We start from the raw sequence: 19,877 nt of genomic DNA, 5'->3' as shown, positions 1-19,877 counted from the left end.
CCCACCCCCATCAGTCCTCAGTTTGTTCTCAGCATTCATGAATCTCTCATGGTTTGCCTCCCTCCCTCTCCCCTACTATTTTTCCTCTTCTTCTCCCCCATGGTCCTCCGTTAAGGTCCTCTTATACGTGCAAACATATGGTATCTGTCCTTCTCTGCCTGACTTACTTCGCTCAGCATAACACCCTCAAGGTCCATCCATGTTGCTATACATGGCCAGATTTCATTCTTTCTCGTTGCCATGTAGTATTCCATTGTATAGATAAACTACCTCTTCTTGATCCATTCGTCCGTTGATGGACACTTAGGCTCCTTCCATGTTTTGGCTGTTGTTGAGAGTGCTGCTATGAACATTGGGGTCCATGTGCCCCTATGCATCAGCACCCCTGTATCCCTTGGGTAAATTCCTAGCAGTGCTATTGCTGGGTCATAGGGGAGCTCTATTGTTAATTTTTTGAGGAACCTTGTGCTTTTAATGGATCCCTTCTCTCTATCAGACTAGAAGCACTTTTACTAAGGGGGTGGGGTTGGTAGTAAGCAAAGGCTATTGCTTAAAATGAATAAAACACAAATAGGAATGAGAGGACCTGAGGCAACATGCACTTTGCTCCAGATGTCATTAGAAAAGGGATTTCTGTCCCAGCTTGCAAATTCATGTTAAGTGTTTTAAGTCACCTAAGATATTCACCACCACATTAAGGATATTTATTGGTTAATTTGCTGTAATCTGTTTAGTGTTGTCAGCATATGTCACAGTCTTTGTAAAGATGCTAGACAATAGATGTGGTAAGTAGGAAAACAGTCGAGTCTGACTTTTTCCCAAAGAGAAGAATTTCTGTGTCCCAAGCAGAGAAATAACATTGCAGCTGAGACCAGTTTTGAAAAGGCAAGTCACTGTGGCCAAAGATAACTGTTCTCATGGAGAAGGAGGAAGAGGAGGAGGAGGGGAAAGGAGAGGAGAAGGCTCTACTGGACACTGAGGATGTGTCTACATAGCAAGAATGTGCCAAAGGTGATCAACTGCTAACCTTTTAAGGGGAAAATTCACTCTCCAACTAGAGACAGCCATCACCTGGCATGCTTCACTCATCTGTTATCTTCCTGACCCTGTAAATATCTGGGTTTACAAGCCAGGGTTTACAGACTTGCCCTTCCCACAGCAGGGGGAAGATACCTCACTCACAGTTTAAGCACCAAGCCCTGCATAGCAACTAACACATGTACTTGTTTTAAGGTTTGTGGAATGAACGAATGAGGATGATAGTAGCAGTAACAATGTTGGTATTTAATAGTCTCTTAACTAGAACCGGGATGCAGGGAAGACGAGGGAGGTGTGCAGGGAATAAGCACCTGTAAGGGCTAGGGCTGGACCGGGAGTACCAAGCAGGAATGAAAAGCTCAGGCTCTGAGATCACAAAGACCTGAGTTCAAATCCTTGCTGAAGTCACACAGCAAAGGAGACAGCTCATCTCTCAGAGCTCCAAGGTTTTCTATCTAGGGCTGTTCAGAGGATTAAGTGAGATAGGCAGATAAAGAGCAAAGTCCAACACCTGCTACATAATACTTAGGCAGCTATAGTAATAGCAGCAATAGCAACAGCAGAAATAGGATGTTACTTTATTACTATTACATCTCTTACTGATTCCAGAGGAAAGTTCATGCCCAGTTTATCAAAACAAATTAGTAGTTAATATGTGCAAAACACAGTGGCAAACATTTAAAGGAATGTAAAGGAATATATAACATAGCTGTCATTCTAGAGCAGGGATCAGATCACAAACTTTCTATAAAGAGCCAGACAGTAAAAACTTTAGGCCTTGTGGGCCCTAGATCTCTGGCTCAAAGATAAGATGTAAGTAAGTGGGTGTGGCTATGTCCTATTAAAACTTTAGGAAAACAGGCAACAATCCAGCTTTTCCAGTTCTTGATCTAATCAGCTGGGACATGGACTTATAAAAAATACTTTATACATTACTTATTTTTTTTAATGTTTTATTTATTTTTAGGAGAGAGAGAGAGAGAGAGACAGTGTGAGCAGGGGAGGGTCAGAGAGAGAGGGAGTCACAGACTGAAACAGGCTCCAGGCTCTGAGCTGGCAGTCAGCACAGAGCCCGACGCGGGGCTCGAACCCACGAACCGTGAGATCATAACCCAAGCGAAAGTCGGACGCTTAACCGACTAAGCCACCCAGGCGCCCCATATACATTACTTTTAAAAGTATAGCCAGCTTTAGAAGAGAGGCCATGAATGATTCAGATGATGATGGTTTTAGAAGAGGCAAGATCATAACTGGCTGAGTTCAGGTGAGCAGAGAGGATGGGTGAGCACCTGCTGGTAGATAGGGGATCTACCAGAGTCATGGAGTTGGCACATATCTGCAGCTGGGGTCGGGGTGGCTGGTGGGTAAGCTGCTTGGGAACAATAGGGAAGACATTCACTGAGAGTAAGGTAGAAAGAGAGGCCAGGGAAGAATAAGAAAGACAAAAACTTCGAGACTGAGTTTTGACAAAAGGGAAGAGTTTGTTCTGCCCCTGGTCTGGCCGTGGACAAGTTTTGCAATCCACCAAGGAAATAATAAATGAGTGGTACCCTCTGTGAGGTGGGTTGCTAAATCCTTACCTGGCCTTGAAGAGTGAAGTTGAATTTAGCAACTGTCACATGGGAGCGAAGTGTCATCTTACTGTTATTTAGAATTTATTTCTTGTAATAATACAATGTGTCTCATAAAAAAAAAAATGGGTCTTTGCTCATCACCCATCATTTGCCCTTACTTTTGCCAGCAGGCATAGGTCTCGGCTGGGGCATGTTGGTGTCTCCAGGTAGGATAACTGGGAAAGAGAGTTTGTTAGACTAAATTATCCTGGGGGTGGAGAGGGGTCAGGCTCTATCCTTCTCCAGAGAGGAGAGTTGAGAAGCTCTGTCCCACAGGGAGGGGGGAGGTCAGGATTGAGGGAAGGGATGGGATTGGGCCTGGTATCTGTCTCCTTCCCTCCTTCCCCCAAATTTGCAACCCATGCTCTTCGTATTCTTAATGAGTCAACTCTACCCCAATCCCAGGGAGTTTAGAAAGACCTATCAACCCAAGCTGACTCTGGAGGAAATACTAGTGCCTGATAGACACACAAGCAAAGGTCCTCAACTCTCACTGTCACCCGGGACGTGGAACACCTTGGAAAAGGGCTACCTCTTGGCAGCTGAGAAGTCTTTCTAAAGCGGGCTCCTCTGTTCCAGCTGAAATTATAATGTGGAATAGCACATGCTGGGTCTATCTCAAAATGTAAATGGTTCTGACTTTTAATTTCAAAAACATATTAAAATAAGGGATCACATCAATAAATACATTGAAATTTGGGTACACAAAATGGTAAGAGTTGCTGGATTATGAGAAATCTGGAGCCTGGCAGAGCAGCCACTTCTAGAGTTCAAGTTAAGCCTCATGCTAGGCAAGACCAGTGGTTCTCAAAGTGTATTCCCAGTGCAGCACCAGCAGCAGCAGCAGCAAGCGTGGGAACTTGGTAACAATACACACCCTCAAATTCCACCCCAGGTATACGGAGTCAGAAACCCTGGGCTACCACCCAGCTGCCTGTGCTTTAACCAGCCCTCTAGGTGATTCTGATACATGCAGCTCAAGTTGGAGAATGCTTGGTCTTCCTACAATGTGGAGTGTTCATGTTCTAAAGCAACTATTCTCGATCATGAGCAGGATGTCGGGCTCAGTAGATCTGGGAAGCTCCTTAAAGGTTTTGTTTTTGTTGTTTAAGTTTCTTGGGTATTCAGCTGTGTTCCTGAGTTAAGAACCAAGACTGCACAGGGCTTCTCAACCCTGCTCATTGGAATTACCCAAGGAACCTTAAAATATCCTGATGGCTGAGCTCCATCCCAGCAGTCTTGATGTACCTGGTCTGAAGTATAGTGTGACCGAGGGGAAGTTTCAAAGCTCCCCAGGTGATTCTAATACACTGCCAAGGGTATTATAACATACATTAATATATTACTAATATATTAGCTAATATACACTTTGGTATGCATAAAAAACGCCTGGATAATTTATTAAACCAAATTCCTTAGCGCTATCCCCCAAAGAGTCTATAGGTTTGCGGTTCGGTCTAAGAATTTTCATTTTCTTTAAATTTTATTTTAAGTTTATTTATTTATTTTGGGGGCATAAGATCGTAGGGATGGACAAAAAGAGAGAAGAAACAGAATCCCAAGCAGGCTCTGCACTGCCAGTGCAGAGCCCAGTATGAGGCTTGAACCCATGAACCATGAGATCATGACCTGAGTCGAAATCAAGAGTTGAACGCTTAAATGACTGAGCCACCCAGGCGCCCCTGAGAATTTTAATTTCTAATGAGCTCCCAGGTGATCGTCTGGCCTGCAGACCATAGTGGCATTGCTCCAGGAAGAACATGCTAACTTTTTAGATACTTGCTATCTACTCTGATTTGGGATGGCTAACTTTGCTCCTTCCGTTTCTCCTCTGGATCCCTATACATTTATTATTCTTTCTTATAAAATACACACCCAACTAAATTATCAACTTCTTAAAGGCAAGTTCAAGGTTTTCCTCATCAGTGGGCCACTCTGAGGAAGTAGCAGCTTGCACATAGTAGGTGTTCAAGTGAGTAAGTGTAATCGTGTCTCAGAGCGGTTTCCCCGTGTCTCCTCTCTCCCTACCTGGCCTGTCAGCCAAATCAATCCATCACGGCCGTATCTCATTGAGAAGAATCAAGGCGTCTATTTTTTCAAGACGATGCAAAGGTAAATATATGTCCAGTCCTAGAGATTTAGGTTGCTTGAGAAGGCTGTTCCAATAATACCCCAGATGAAGTACAGCCATCTGGAGAGGTTTTGGCATCTATGAAAACCTACTGCTGAATTTGTTCCTTGAAGACATTCATTTTGAGGTGTTATTTCCAATTTGGCATATAACAGAGCTGTACACGTCAATGAGGATTTAGAATCCCTGCTACCTACAGAGAGCATCTTATTTAAAGCATGCCCTGACAAAGCAATATCAAGGGAATACAATCGGAAATCTCTCACAGAGGAATAATTTCTCTAGAAGCAGTTTCAGCTAGAGCAGCTACCAGAGCAGCAATTAGCTCCCCGAAACATATCTAAACTCTCTCTGTGCCACTTTGTGGGAGCTGACTTCCTTCAGAGCCCAGTCAAAGGGATGGAACTCAATGAGTTCACTTCTCTTGCCACACTATAACAATCCAGTCTCAGTGCTATTCCCAAGGTGCATGGTGCCACTTTGTACCACCTCTGCCTTCCCTGCCCCCAAATAGATCAGGCAAACGGTACAGCCCATAATCTCTAAGTTGACACTATTTCAAGATGGACCAGTGGTGGTAACACAGATTGCTTTCATTTATTTGACTACTTGTATAGAATAAGCCAAGTGGCTCAGAGAAAGGGGGCTGGGAAAAGGTGTTTTAAGGCCTAAAACAAAAGTAGTTTGGAGGTAAGTAGTAAGTTATAAAAATTGTATTAACTCCGTTTTTCAAAAAAAACTGGATTGAGTTATTTTTCTTCTAAATTTCCTTTCTTACCTAGGAGTACCAAAGGACCTCTGTGTGGGGAGCCTTTCACCTTTTGTTGGGGGGTTGGAACAAGGAAGGGCTGCATTCAGTATTTGCTCTGATTAGACAGGGCTGTAGATTAACTTTTTTGTAAACAAAACTATAATGGCTAATTTTATAGCTTGAAAGCTAGCATAATAGAACATCAAGGAACATACACCTGGAGGTAGAGTGCCTGGGTCCAAAGCCTGGCCACTTACTCACTATATGACTCTTGGCAAGATACAGAACCTCTCTAGGCCTTAGCTTCCCCATCTGTTAAATGGGGCTAAAAATGATCCTTATTTCATAGTGGTATTTGGAAGATTACCTGGGATAATTACAAATTGTACCTGTATATGTACACACACACATATATATACACACACGTAAATATGTAAGATGTGAACACATCCAACACTACCATGGTTATGGAAGCACTTTCTCTTTTAGAATACATATTTTTTTCTCTCTCTTTCTCCATCAGCAAAGACACTTGGCCCCCAAAAGGGAAGCCACACTTTTCTTTTATTGTTATTATTTTAAATTAAACCACTAACTACAGGGAAGGGTTTATGTAGAAGGCTTTAGGCTTTAGAGCATCTATGTCCAACTGCCTCAGGTTACCACTGGAGGTTCTTAGAGGCCCTTCCTTCCAGACCCTGGGCAATGGGACCAGGAGCCCCCTTGGGGTGGTGGGAAGAATGGGGAATTCATGATCATAGCAGTTGACTCAAGTCAAGTTATTAGATGTCAAACACCTTATGGGAATGCAAAGTGAGCCTCTCCTTACCTCTCTACAAACCAGCAACTACCCACTGTGTTTGAGCCAATTTAATCTCTCACTGATCCAGCAAAATCCAAGTCAGTCCTGTAGGGGGCACCAGAGACCTCTCCTTGCAGAGCCCAGAAGGCCATTTCAAAATGCAGCAGTAGAGTCCTGAGGAAGAAGCTGGAGCTGGAGCCGGGCCCAGAGCCTCTTTTGTGCATCTTTTTGCCTACAGAGGCCTTAAATAATGTAATCTGAATAGGGTGGTAGGGAATTCCACTTCAATGGTGTACTAGTGATTTCTGTACATCTGTACATTGGTCCTTTCATTAAAAATCACTTCAGTAAACATTTGTTAAGCTTCCACGGTTTACAAGGGTGTCCCAGCCATAAAAAAGTAAAAAAAACTCATGGTACGTTCTATCACAAGACACAGTCTAAAAAAAATTTTTTTTAGTAATGTTTATTTACTTTTGAGAGAGAGAGACAGAGACAGAGCACGAGCAGGGGAGGGGCAGAGAGAGACAGAGACACAGAATTTGAAGCAGGCTCCAGGTTCTGAGCTCTCAACACAGAACCCAACGCAAGGTTCAAACTCACGAATGTGAGATCATGACCTGAGCCGAAGTCGGATGCTCAACCGACTGAGCCCCCCAGGCAGTTGTCTCACAATGCACATTCTAGAGCAGTGTGGTGGGGTAGAACTCCTGCGATGATGGCAATGTTCTGTATTTGTGCTATCTAACACCACAGCCACTAACTGCATGGTGCTAGCGAATGCTTGAAACGTAGCTCATATGAACGAGAAACAGAGCTTTGAGATTTTATTTAATTTTGATTTAGCCTACATTTAAGTAGCCCAGTGTTGCTAGTGGCTACCTTACTGGACAGTTTGGTCCAGACTGGAAAGCCTGGCTACTTAGAATATGGTCCCCAGACCAGAAGCACCAGCCTCACCTGGAAACATGTAGGAAGGCAGAAACTCTGGTCCCATCTACACCTCCCGAATCAGAAACTGCATTCTAAGACCTCTCAGTGTTTCACATGCACACAAGGACTAGGAAGCACTCTTCTAGGGAGGAATTAACTCAATGTTCACAGTTAGAAGATGTATATACATGGTTCTCAAACTTATTGCATTTTAGATGCAATGGAGCACATTAAAAAATGCTGAGCCTAGGTCATACCCTCCAACCCACAGACTCCGATTTAATTGGTTGGAGGTTTGGCTGGAACATCATGAGTTTTAATAACCTTCTGGGAGATTCTTGAGGACAGACAGATTTATAAGTATCCCAGAAGAGCCTAGGACACTGGTTCTCAAAATTGGGTGAATATCAGGGTCACCAAGAAGACGTGTAAAACACAGATTATCAGGTTAAACTCTGGGAGTTTCTGATTCATTGGGTCTACCGTGGGTTCTAAGAATCTGCACTTCTAACAAATTTTCAGGTGGTGCTGATGCTGCTGGTGTGGGAACCACACCTTGAGAAGCACTGGACTAGTAATTTCAAAAGCATGGGCTCCAGAAATCAGATTGAACTGGGCTGAGTCCTGGATCCACACTTACTACCGGGGAAAGTTCCCTAACTCCTAAACGTCAGCTCCCTAAACTGTTAAATCGGACCAATAGTACTTACTCATTGGGCTGCTGTGAATATTAACTCAGATAATGTCTACCCAGTGTCTGCTTTTAATAAGCAATTAATAACTGTTCATTATCATTCTTGAAAGAAAACACATTCATTCATTCATTCATTCATTCATTCAACAAGCACAAATTATGTGCCAGATGCTGTTCCATGCACCAGGACACAGCAAAAAACCAAAACGGTCAATGTCCCTGCACAAAGGTGTCATGGAACTTGCATTCTAACTGATAATGTAACACAGATGATAATACTGCTTTTATAACACTAATCATAAAAGCAAAAGAATAAAAAGGTCAGGGAATTCATTCCAACTGGAAGAATGGGAAGCTTCACATGGGAGGTGAAGTTAGGGCTGTGCCTTAATGGGGAGAGGGATGCTAGCCAGCAAGATGGGGTAGAAACTCACTCTTCCCTCAGCAGAGGGAACACACAGCAGGGGAGATGCGCTCAGCAGCCTGGTGAACCTCTGGCAGGAATTGTAAGGGGAAGGGGAGCCTGGGAGTCAAGGCTGCGTGCCTGGGCCTCTCCACAAGGGGCTGCCTCTACTTTCTGGCCAAGTCATATTCAGGGTTTTATGGTTTTGTTTTGTTTTAAATTTCAATACAATGACAATTCCTGATGTCAGGAAACAAACCAGTCAAAGGCTTTCATCATTGAGTACATTTATCAAATGCAGAGGTCAGTCAACAGAAGGCTGGATATTAACTGCACCTCACTTTACCTGTTGTGGGATTCTCCAAGCAAGGGAGTGGCCCTGGAGCCAGACACCCTATGATGTGGAAGGCAGTGGAAAGCCTCCTAAGATTGCAGCTAAGTCCGGAGAGAATAACCAGAGGAAAGCGGCATCGTGACTCCACATGCTGCCTTCCCTGGGAAAACGTCACAATTTGTCACCTCCTTTGGCATTCTAAAATTCTAGTTTCTCTCCGCTCTTTAAAGTAAACTCCAAAAAAAGCAAGAAAGCATGAATTCTAAGGAAAGGAAGCTTTTAAGCAGGGGACATGTAGACCTAACATGTTCCCCTCAATTGCTGCAGCCACGCAGGAAAGGGTCCCCCTCAGCACAAACATTTAAGAATAATGAATACTAGGCATGTTGGCTTAGTAATTCACCTGGTCCCAGGGAAAAAAAAAGAAGAAAAAAAAAAAACACTCCATGGAAGTGAGGAGAGGGGAGAAGTTCTCAGGTTCCAAGCAAGATTTCCCAAGTGTCTTATCCCATAACAGGCTAGAGAAGTGTGAGAAGGCAATGACGTGGAGAGCCCAGAATTCTTACTAGATCTTTTGGACTCTAAAAAATTTTGCGGAGTCACTGGCTCTATGATTTAAGGCAAGTTACTTAACTTCTCTGAGTCTCAGTTTCCTCTTTGGCAAAATGGGAATATTAATAATAATACCCCCTTTGATGGGCAGAATTAACTCCCCCCCCCAAAAAAAAAACAACATTCATGGGAGTCTTTAGAACCTGGGCATATGGTGATTTACATGGCAAAAGGCAATCACAATAGCAGACAAATTAAGGTCACTAACCCACCGACCTTAATAAGGGTAGAGTATCTTGGATTATCCAGGTAGGACCTCAGTATAATCACAAGGGTCCTTAGAAGTAGGAGCGGGAGACAAGAGAGAGACAGTCTGAGGAAGGTGATGGCAAGATCAGTGAGACATGATACGAGGACCCAACCTGAGGCTGCTGGCTTTGAAGATGGAGGTCGGCCCCCAAGCTGAGGAATGTGGGTGGTGTGTGGAAGGTGGAAAAGGCAAGCTAACGGAACATTCCTCCGAGCTTCCAGAAGGGTGCACAGCCCTGAAGACCCTTGTCTCCTAGCCCAGAGAGACCCATGTTGACTTCTAATCTACATACTTGTAAGAAATAAGCTTGTGTTGAGGCACCACCATTTGTGGTTCTCATTTGTTACTGCAGCAAGAGGAAACAACTACATCCATCTTGCAGGGTTGTAGGGCTGATGCCTGGCATGGGAAGGACGCTTTCTTCTCTAGGACCTCTTTCTTCGGTATCTTCAGTGGGCACCTGCTAGCCTCCACACAGGGTAGGCTGGGCTCCTCTCCCCTCAGAAGCGGGCCACTGGTCCCCAGTCTCACCCACCACGGCAAGCCTGGGCTGAGCTGGTGTCTTCCAGAAGACTCCTCGCGTTCCTCCACCCACATAAGCTCTTTCTCCTGTGAACTCCCACAGCCCTTACAGCCTGTACCTGACAATTTGGGACTTAATTATACAGCGGGCAGTGTTACCTGCTGTTGCTGCATGCGTGTTTATTTTGGTTCTAAAACGAGATTGAAACCTCAGTCTCAAACAGGAACCACGTTTTATCCTTTGGTGGTTGTTGTTTTTAAGGACCTGTACTTTTTTTTTTTTTTTTTTTTAACCAATCCTGTTTTTATCACCTTTTGACACAAAAAGGTACTGCCTGGGCATATATTTATAAGCAGATATCCTAAATCATTTTAATTGCCCTGTGGCTGGGCACTAACTCATTTTTCTATTTTTTTAGCAGAGTTCTCTATTTTTTGGCAGTATTTGCCAAAGCTGCTAAAGTGTCATGGGTTAGAGGAACAGGTAGGTTTATAGTTCACAGTTTTTCCACCCTGGGTTCAAGGCCTGGGGCTCCTTACCATCCCTGGATTTCATTGATCAGAGAAGAGAGGCCATGTTGGAAGTCATAGTAAAACATAGTAAAAGAGGGTGGCCCAGACATGTTCCCCTCATCTCAGTTCTGAGCACACAGTCAGCACTCAATAAAAGCTAGCGAGATGATTGGCCAGTGAGTGCATCATTATTTTTTCTCTACTCTCTCCTTTGAACTGCACAAAATGACCCTCAACGAAACCACATAAATAAATACACAAAGGAGGCACAGTCTGTTGACCTACCTTGGGGATAGAGTTCCCCCTAAAATGAGACAGAAGAGTTTTGCCCTGCATGTTATTCTAGTCTCAAAATAAAATACATCTTTCATTTCAAGGTACATTTATTTTAGTGAGGTAGGATAAGGATTTGGTGAGAGAAACAAAAATGAATAAGCCGGTGTGTGGGAACAGGAATTAAAATAAGCAGAGACTTGCCGCCTGCCAACGTGGATGTCCTCACATCCCGCTGCCTTATTTTTGGTTCCATTCTGGTTTGTTTTCTTCCTTGGTGCTTTAAAATATGATAGGTAGGTTAGAAAGCGAAGCTTAGGATAATCATGAAGCCCATCTCAGGTACGTGGTATTTTACTTACACTGTCTCGTGAAATGCCTTGGGCAACCCTATAGGGTGAGCACTGTGATCATCCCCATTCATTGGACAGGTGGAAAACTGGGTTGAAGACAGGTGAAACAACCTTGCTCAAAGCAACCCACTGGCCAGGCCAAGATGTGAATTGAGGGGGTAGCCCAGAGCTGGGCTCTGACCCACTCTGCTCTATACATAGCGTGTGTGGAAGCCTCAAGTCTCTCCCTCTCTGTCTCTCTCAGGTGGAGCAGATCTGACGCCCAAGGTGCTAAGGTACCTTGGGACTCAGGAGACACCACACAAGCTCTATCTGTTCCTTGGGACCTAGTGGCCACTCTAGAAACTGGAGGTGGGCAAGGAGGAGTGGGAAGTGGAAGAGAAGTCATGAGTGTGTTCTTAAATCTCTTCTCCCCCCTGCCTGCCTGAGGTGAAGCTCTCTGAGCAAGGAGAGATGGAGACATGCCAACAGAAATTAGCCAAACCAGCTCAGTCACCCCAACCGTCCTCAAAACCCCCAATCTTGCAAGGGTAAGGACAGAGGCAGAAGAACAGCATGAACACAGACATGAAACCAGACCAAATCTGGGGCAAATCACCCCTTCCATCCATTCCAAGGCTATGCGACCTGGGATAAGGCCCAACATCTCTGAATCTGTTTATCTGCAAAATGGAGGAAGTAATTCCCAGGTCATAGGATTTTTCTGAGAATTAAGTGAGTTCATATATGTAAGGGGCTTATCAGAGTTCCCAGCACATAGTAGAATGGAATTAGCTGTTATTATCAAAATACCATCAAATGCACTAAGATAATACATACAATAAAACAAATGAATACAATACTATATAATATGCTACCATATATTATGATAAGAAATCAAACATGGTGTGCGTTATACTCTGGGAAAAGTAAGGGTGGGGGTCATAGCCCTTGTTCGGTTTTGTAGTCACATGATTCCAGCTCGAGCACAGCCCCCTGTGTCATACAGCTCAGCAGGTGTGTACAGGAGAAACAGAAAAGCGTGTGCACGTTTCCTCAGCTTAGGCCAAACCTCAGCCAGTAAAGCAGCCCCTTTTCATTCTCCAGGAGGAGGGCAGCACTTCCTGAAATGTCCCCCATTTAATGGGATTATTCCTTCTACTTTATAAGCCATACCTCATGGGAATGTTCACTTTATCTCTGGCAGCTCATCGGCACAAAAATTGTTTCACGATGTAATAACCCATGTATTAAATCAGACACGGGAACCTCCTTGAAATATTATTCTACTGAATTCTCTTCCGTTACAGGCCGACCAGTTGTGGAGCTCACCCAAGGGGCTGAGAACCACAAGCATTTCATTAAAAGATGCCTTCTTCTACAAGAGGGGAAAGGTTATTTGTTGTTGGTATTTTTATTATGAATTCATGGCCCAAAAGTTGGTTGGTCTGTTTTCAGGTTCAACATACGTATGCTTCTTAACACACTATATAATTTGCCTATTTATTAGGCTCATTTTTTTTCTTCTTCTTCCCTCCCTGCAACATCAGGGGGTATAATTCAATTTTATTCACTGTTGTTTCCTAATAATCTAGAAAAGTGCTTGGCACATAGTAGGTGCTTGATAAATACTGTCAATTAATGAACACATTGAAGCACATTTTAGAGGGTTTTTTTTCCCCTTTTTTTGAAGAGCAACCACAATGGATGCAAAAGTATATATCAGTTCTCTTCCTTTTTCTTTTTCGTCCCCTTTTCCTGTTCACTCTGGTGGATTTTCACTAGACGAGAACACCACGCCAAGAATCAGGATTAAATCATTCCCAAAAAGGCATGAATTTTTAAAACATCCAAGTTCTCCTGACACCGAGATGCTTTTAGCCTCACAAAGAGACCCGGCTCCACACCCTTACCCTGAGGCAAGATCTGCTCCCTGCAGAGGAGGGTGTCTCCACCAGTCAGGAAGGACTGTCACCTAGGACCACAAGGGACCAAGAGAGAATGGACCTTGACATAAAATTCCGATTCATGAAGTGTGAGGACTAGATGGTAATTTAAGTCCGAATCTCCCACTTCTCAGAAGGGAAAACTGAGGGTCCAGAAAAGCAAAGTGGTTGTTCCAGTGTAGAGAGTAGTAAGAACACAGGCAGGAGGAGAGGGCAGAAACCTTTCCCTCCTCCCTCCCACACTCCCTCCTTCCCTCTCCCTTCCTCTCTTCTTCCCTCTTCCCCTTCCTTCTTTCCCTGTCTGTCTGTCTGTCTGTCTGGAGCTTTGTAGGGTCTGTGCGCACTCATGGGTGCATGTGTGTGCATACGTGCCTGCTTGTGTGTGCGTGCATGTGTGTAAACTCTTTGCGACAGGATAGTGTAAGATGAGTCATGGTTAGCAATCCATATGCACTTTTGACTCAGGAATGTTGATAGTTGATTTCACCAACTTTCCAGTCCTTCCCAACAACCTAGATCCCAAATTTCCCATGAACAATGCAAGAATCCTAGAGATATTCTGAGCTGGAAGTACCTGAGAAATCATCTAACCTGGCCTTTATTTACAGATGGAAAACAACAGGCTGAGTGAAAACAAAAGCGAACTCCCCAGGTCACAAAGCCAGTTAACAGTCAAGCTGAGGTAGCCAGGACCCTCAGTACCAGAGCACATTAGGTCACTTCTCAGATTTGTGAGTGACTCTGACAGTTTCATCACGCTGGCTGGAAAACCCAATCTAAGCAAGCAGGTCTTGAATCAAGGATGACAACTTTTCCATGGAGTGAATGAATACAACTCTAATGTGCAAACCAGTACAAAATAGAATCCTTATGGGATATAGACACACACAGATATGTGTGTGTGTGATTACTGCAAACATCTTATATAAGGGGTCCTTCTTTTTTTAATACTTGATACGAGCCATGTAATAAATTCACAATGCTTGCCAGGACATCAAAAACATATTGCTAGTGGAAGCATATCTTGACACAACATTTTTGAAAAGTGAACCATCAATTTCTGTACAAACCAAAATATACGCATTCTTTGATTCAGCAATTACTCCTCCAGGAATCTGATACCATCTAGGGAAATAGAATCGCACTGGTGTGTGGATGAGGGTGTTTATTAAACCATTGTTAACAGTGCAAAAAGAAAACAATCGGGTGGTCCATCATTAAGGTTGTGTCCAAGTGAACTGCAGTGCGATTTGTAGAATTTTGTGTAACTCTAATAAAATGAATTATTACAGAGCTGAAGGGATGTCCATCATTTATTAGTTAGTGAGAGAACCAAACTGCAGTGTGATGTCATGGACACACATATTTGTACAAAGACCACCACTTCTACAACACATATATGTACTCATCCATGTTTGTGGCAATGGGGCATGAAGGAAAGATATGGAAGTCAATGAATACTGAGCATCCCAGAGACAAGACAGTGAGAATGAGGAAGACATGATTGATATTTCCTTTATACATCTTTAAATGTTTATACTGAAGACAATAATATATAGTAAAACCTTGGTTTGTGAGCATAATTCGTTCCAGAAACACACGTGTAATTCAAAGCATTTGTATATCAAAGTGAATTTCAAGAACCATTGGCTCAATTGTGACCATGTGACATTCGGCCTCACATACGACTCATATTGCAAGACATCGCTGGTTTATCAAGTTAAAATTTCTTAGAAATGTTTGCTTGTCTTGCAGAATACCCGCAGAACAGGTTACTTGCAATCCAAGGTTTTATTCAGATTACTTTGAAAAAAATTGAGGTAAGACCAAAACTTTCTAAAAATACAGATGGAAGGAACCCACAAATTGTCCTCTGAATCTTGTTTCAGCCTTCTTTCCCCCCAGTTGACCTACGGCAGCAGGAACATTCTGGAAGAATTATTCAGTGCAACAAAGAGAAGCTCAATGCTCTCTCTATGCCTCTGGCTGCCATGACCATCCTCTGAGCTAATTACTTCTCCTGCCAAACTGTCCTGGTCTTAATGAAGGAAGTCACCTGCCAGGGACAGACAGCAAGTGACATATTGAGCAGATACAGGAAGTGAGACGTGAACACAGCACCAGCAAAAGCCCCTCCTTTAACACAGGAGGGGAGTTCCATCTCCTTCAAGGAGATGCCTTACTGTGCCCTGCCCACAGAGGAACTCTTAGCCATAGATATACCAGGCAGGAGCCACTCCTCCTAAAACTGAGAAGTGGACAGAAGCTAACTTTGGCAGGCAGGCCTTCTGGGTCACCTGAATCAGACACTTGGCAACTTGGCCTTGTCCCTATGGGCTTCTTTGTCCAATTCGAACTGCAGGTTGAATGAAAATGACAGAAGCATGAGGTCCTGGCTGTGCCAGTGTGACTAGTAGGCTTCAACAATGATAAAACTGCCTTACCTGAAGCACTCACTGTGCAAATCCTCCGGGGCCAGTGCTCCAAAGGGAACTGTCCTCACTAACTCCCCAAATGCCAAGAGTTGTGCACATTCACACAAAATGTTCTTTCCGTGGGGACAGCCCAGGCCTCTCAGCCACCACAGCTCAGGGGCCAGTAAGAAGAAAGGAAGAGAGGCTGACTTACCGAGCCAACTTCTGTTTAAGTACACAGACACAAACACCGGAGGGACCGTGAAGAAATCTACCACAGAGTTCACTTCCAGCCAGAACCACAGCTTATCGTTGGCTGCAATAAACTGGGGAAAGAGAAAAGGAGACCAAAAAATGAGAAGCGCGATGCTAGCATTCTAACCATGCTTTTTTGCCAAAGGCTATGTTTTGGTTTTTCGTGGGGGGCTGGAGGGAGATGTTAGGTCCTTCTCATATCTATACCAATCACAGGCTATTTCTGTCAAAGAAATTGGATATACAGTCTTTTCTGGAGAGTGACTATAGAGTATGTTAACCTTGGAGAAATATCAGTCAATCTATTTTCCTGTGGTTTTCCATAGTGTCATCAGAAAGTTTGAGTGGCCTCATCTTCATTAGACTCCAAAGAAAATATAACTGTAAATAAGCCATATACGTATGTATCCACTCACACATGCACGTGTGCACACACATGCACACACGATCTCTGTAATACACGCTCTATACATTCCATCCTCGTAAATCTCCCAAGTCCCAAAGTCTGTCAATCTACCCCCTTGATTCAGTCCTCACAAATGTTCTTTTAGGAATCAGCTAAGTGAGTCCTGATAAACATAATTTTAAGAGAAGGGTTTTTTTTTTTTTTTGGTCCTATTTAAGGCAACAACACATTCATATTTAGAGAGATGAGAAACAGTTGGCCAGTAAAGACATAATAGTTATGTCAACCCCTGGTTCTCCTCCTTGGAACAAGATTTTAATGTGCACTTCAGAAAATGCTGAGTTAAGGAAAGGGCTCTCTCAGAGACTGAAAATCACAACACAAGTCTGTTGCCTCTCCTGGAAACAATGGCTTCATCTCCGCAAGAGCAGATGCTGGTGAAGGATGGTCCCTGGGTACCAGATGCCCCATTGTGATACGGGGTAGTGCTTATCAGACTTACCCTCAAGCCAAAGTAGAGGAGGAAGAACACGTTGAAAGCCATGTCGATCTGTAATGTGAAATCTTTGTAGAAATTCTGGCAGGATTCTATTGGGCTATTAGACAGGAAGAAGAAAAAGCAAGACGTAAATGAAAAGCATCATCAAGCCTTCCACAATACGTGTAGGAGTAGTGCTCGGGGTAGAGGACAAAATGAATATTCGTTAACTAAAACATTTGGTCTTTCTACCCTCTGTGATAATCAAGCAAGCGTTGCCAAGGGGTCTTTCCATACAACCATTCAGTCTTTTCTTCTTTTGCTTTTGTAATTATTTATATACATAGATAGATATACACATTATGTTTTATCATCATTCAACAGTTGAGCTAAGGATCTAAAAAGGATCATGCAGACACCTTGGAGGAAGGACAAGCAAGAGAGGCCATCAAATTCCTTAATTTCATATTAACCCTTAAAGAACTGACTTCTTTCTTTTAGAGGACACATACCAAAGCTAAAAATAGTCCCTCACACCCTCAAGCACAATGGAAGTCGAGCCCATTTTCAGTGAAACACGGTGGCTATGTTTTAGACCTCTTTAATGCCATCAGTTGATTAATAATAAACGGCCCAGGAGCATCTCAAGAAATCTGTGTAGGAGAGGATCCTGGTTGATGTTCTGGCTAGACTAAGTATGGACTTTATGTGCAGCACTTGGATCTGGATAAAGAAGCATTGCCCAACTGGTAAAGTTCAAGACCCTTAAACCAAAATGTTGAAGCAGTACTCTAAGGGTTAATTGTTTTTTTGGCATGCAAATTAATTGGCTTTGTGTGTGTCAAGCAGCCAATGCGAATCCCCAGCATACTCTACTTTGTTCAAGAGTAGACAGTTTAAAAGGGTACTACTATACAAACTGGTACATGGCTTCCGTGTGCTTTCCCGCATCAAACTGATCAGAGGATCAGTGTGTGAAAAGTCCCAAGTTTGGGGCTGGGTGGGAAGCAGGAAAGCCTCATAAGAATCTCAAAGGTGTGAATGAAAATTCATAGTATACTGTTATCAGTAAGCAAATGGTAACACTCAGACCAGGAACATAAAGAAAGTGAGGGGAGGAAAGGGAAGGAAGGATGGGGAGAAGCAAAATAATCTCTCTGGATGGGAAGAAATGTGGACTTCCAGGCCAGGAGAGGGCCCCCTTGAGAAGTGCAGGATGGAGGATTTCCTAGTACCACCACTTTGGAAATCACTGTATGCAATACCAGTTAGTATAGTTGTACTTCTGCAAGGACAATGCTTGGTTGTTCAACAGGCATTACAGGAATGCACAGTGGGTCAGTCTAGGGGACTCCCCAATCATATTACATGCACTGGATTTATCCATTCTTCATCTCTATTACAAGTCAAACATGCCCTTGGTCATCGCCCAAATCACAAATAGGTGGAAAAACCTTCAGACAAGCATTAAGGGTTATCTACATTTGCATTTACCAACTATGCAGACTGTACAAAAAGCAAACACTGGAAAACATTTCTTTTATAAAGGAAATGACCACTCCCAGGTTTTCACTAAGGTGGGTACGTGAGAGGGAAGACAGCATGGAATTTAGTGAGTCCAATGCTGAAAGGAGGCAGAAGCACAAAAAGCTAAACCATTGCTCTTTGTCTCCTCCATTACACAGGTATTAATTTAAAGAAAAAAGGAAAATCCAGGCCTAGAGTTAGTAAGTGACATTTCTGCAATTCCCAAGCCATGATGGTGTTTTGTTTCATTTCAAAAACAAGACCCATAAGGTTCAAACATGTCAGAGTTCTTAGCTACTCTAGTTGCAGTGAAAAGAAGTACATGAACTAGGTTGACCAGAAATCCACTGTAGATTCCAAGGGACGAAGAGACGGTGCATCTCTGTGCTACATAAGCCACTGGTATGATGTGCTACTGAAGAATGAATGGGGTGTGTGTGTGTGTGTGTGTGTGTGTGTGTGTGTGTAAGAGAGTGAGCAAGAGAATGAGGATGGGAAGCTTCATTAGTAAATTCTACACTTATGTTTTTACTGATACCAGTAGTGACTTAGCTGTGGACTTAAATTTATATTCATCAAGATTAAGAGTCATAGTCAAAGGGACAGAGAGAAAGTCTTTGTTCCCAAATCTATTATGGAAAACCCACTATCACTTCATCAAGGCCAAATAATAACCCTACTATTGTCCACACAATAGTTATTGGTGGCTTAGTTGGGGGTCCAGTGAATTTTCTAGCTCCTATTAATGCCATGGCCTTTGTGGTTAATTTGGTAGTAATCTTAAAATGTAGCTAATAGAGAAAACATTTGCTAGACTGTGGAAGAAAATGGAATAGTGGGGGGGAAAGATGTTAGTCAATCCCACTGAAGATATTTTGGCTCAGTATAAATAGAAGCAGAAGTTTAAGTAATCAGACTTCTTTCCATTGATCCTTTCCTTCCTTGCCATTTCTGTTGTCCCCTCTTATATTGCCCATACCCAAAGGCAACAATGAGAGGGCTTAATGCTAAAGGACACAGTGTTGAAAAATATACCTCAACAGAATCCTTGATTTACAGAGAACAATGTTGAAACCATATTAAACCTTTTCTTTCATACTTCTTTCAAACATTCAGAACTGATTTAATCATTGCTTCATACTGTTCCATGAGTCCTAGACTTTGAGCTGCAATTTAAAAAGGAGTAAATTATGTTGTTGTAAATTATGTGGCTTTTTCTCTGGCTGGAACTCACCAATGATATGAACATATTCTGCTAAGATGAAAGAGAAGCAGAAAAGTCTGGGATAAAAGAGGGCCAGCCTCTGGGACCCCTATAGGACCAGAGCGATCAGAAAGTCTGTTTTCTATCACTTTTAGTTCTTTCCTGTTTGCATGAGAACCCAAGGAGAAATGTCCTGCCTAGTTTTCTCAAGTGGCAGTAGAACTATTTATCGGGATCCCCTCTGAGTTAAATCCTCCGAGTGCCTGCAGTCCACAAACTCACACAATCAGAGACCACAGAGTGGAGATTCTAAAGCCCCATCATTTCATTCCCCAAATGGAAACAACCCATGGAGAAGTTCATTGATCTTATAAAAAGAAAATACATAATTCAATAATAAAAGGGTTGGCCATATCAACCAGGATTTATTTCCCTCCCAAAGAGAT

General features: G+C 43.0%; 1 protein-coding gene across 1 annotated transcript in view; it reads right to left on the bottom strand.

The window, feature by feature from the left end:
• Window positions 1-19,877, bottom strand: part of LOC120237306 (calcium-activated potassium channel subunit alpha-1) — a 549,540-nt gene that overhangs the window by 99,610 nt on the left and 430,053 nt on the right. Inside the window, exons 4-5 of the mRNA XM_039240526.1 lie at window positions 16,725-16,818; window positions 15,776-15,887 (exon numbers count right to left, since the gene is read on the bottom strand). Of these exons, the coding sequence (XP_039096457.1) occupies window positions 15,776-15,887; window positions 16,725-16,818 (206 nt within the window). The remainder of the gene's footprint in view (window positions 1-15,775; window positions 15,888-16,724; window positions 16,819-19,877) is intronic.

This window comes from Hyaena hyaena, unplaced genomic scaffold (assembly GCF_003009895.1).
Source record: "Hyaena hyaena isolate Hyena2069 unplaced genomic scaffold, ASM300989v1 scaffold_176, whole genome shotgun sequence".
NCBI classification, from domain to species: Eukaryota; Metazoa; Chordata; class Mammalia; order Carnivora; family Hyaenidae; genus Hyaena; species Hyaena hyaena.
The sequence above is the reverse complement of the archived record's forward strand: the minus strand, read 5'-3'. Positions and strand labels throughout refer to the sequence as shown.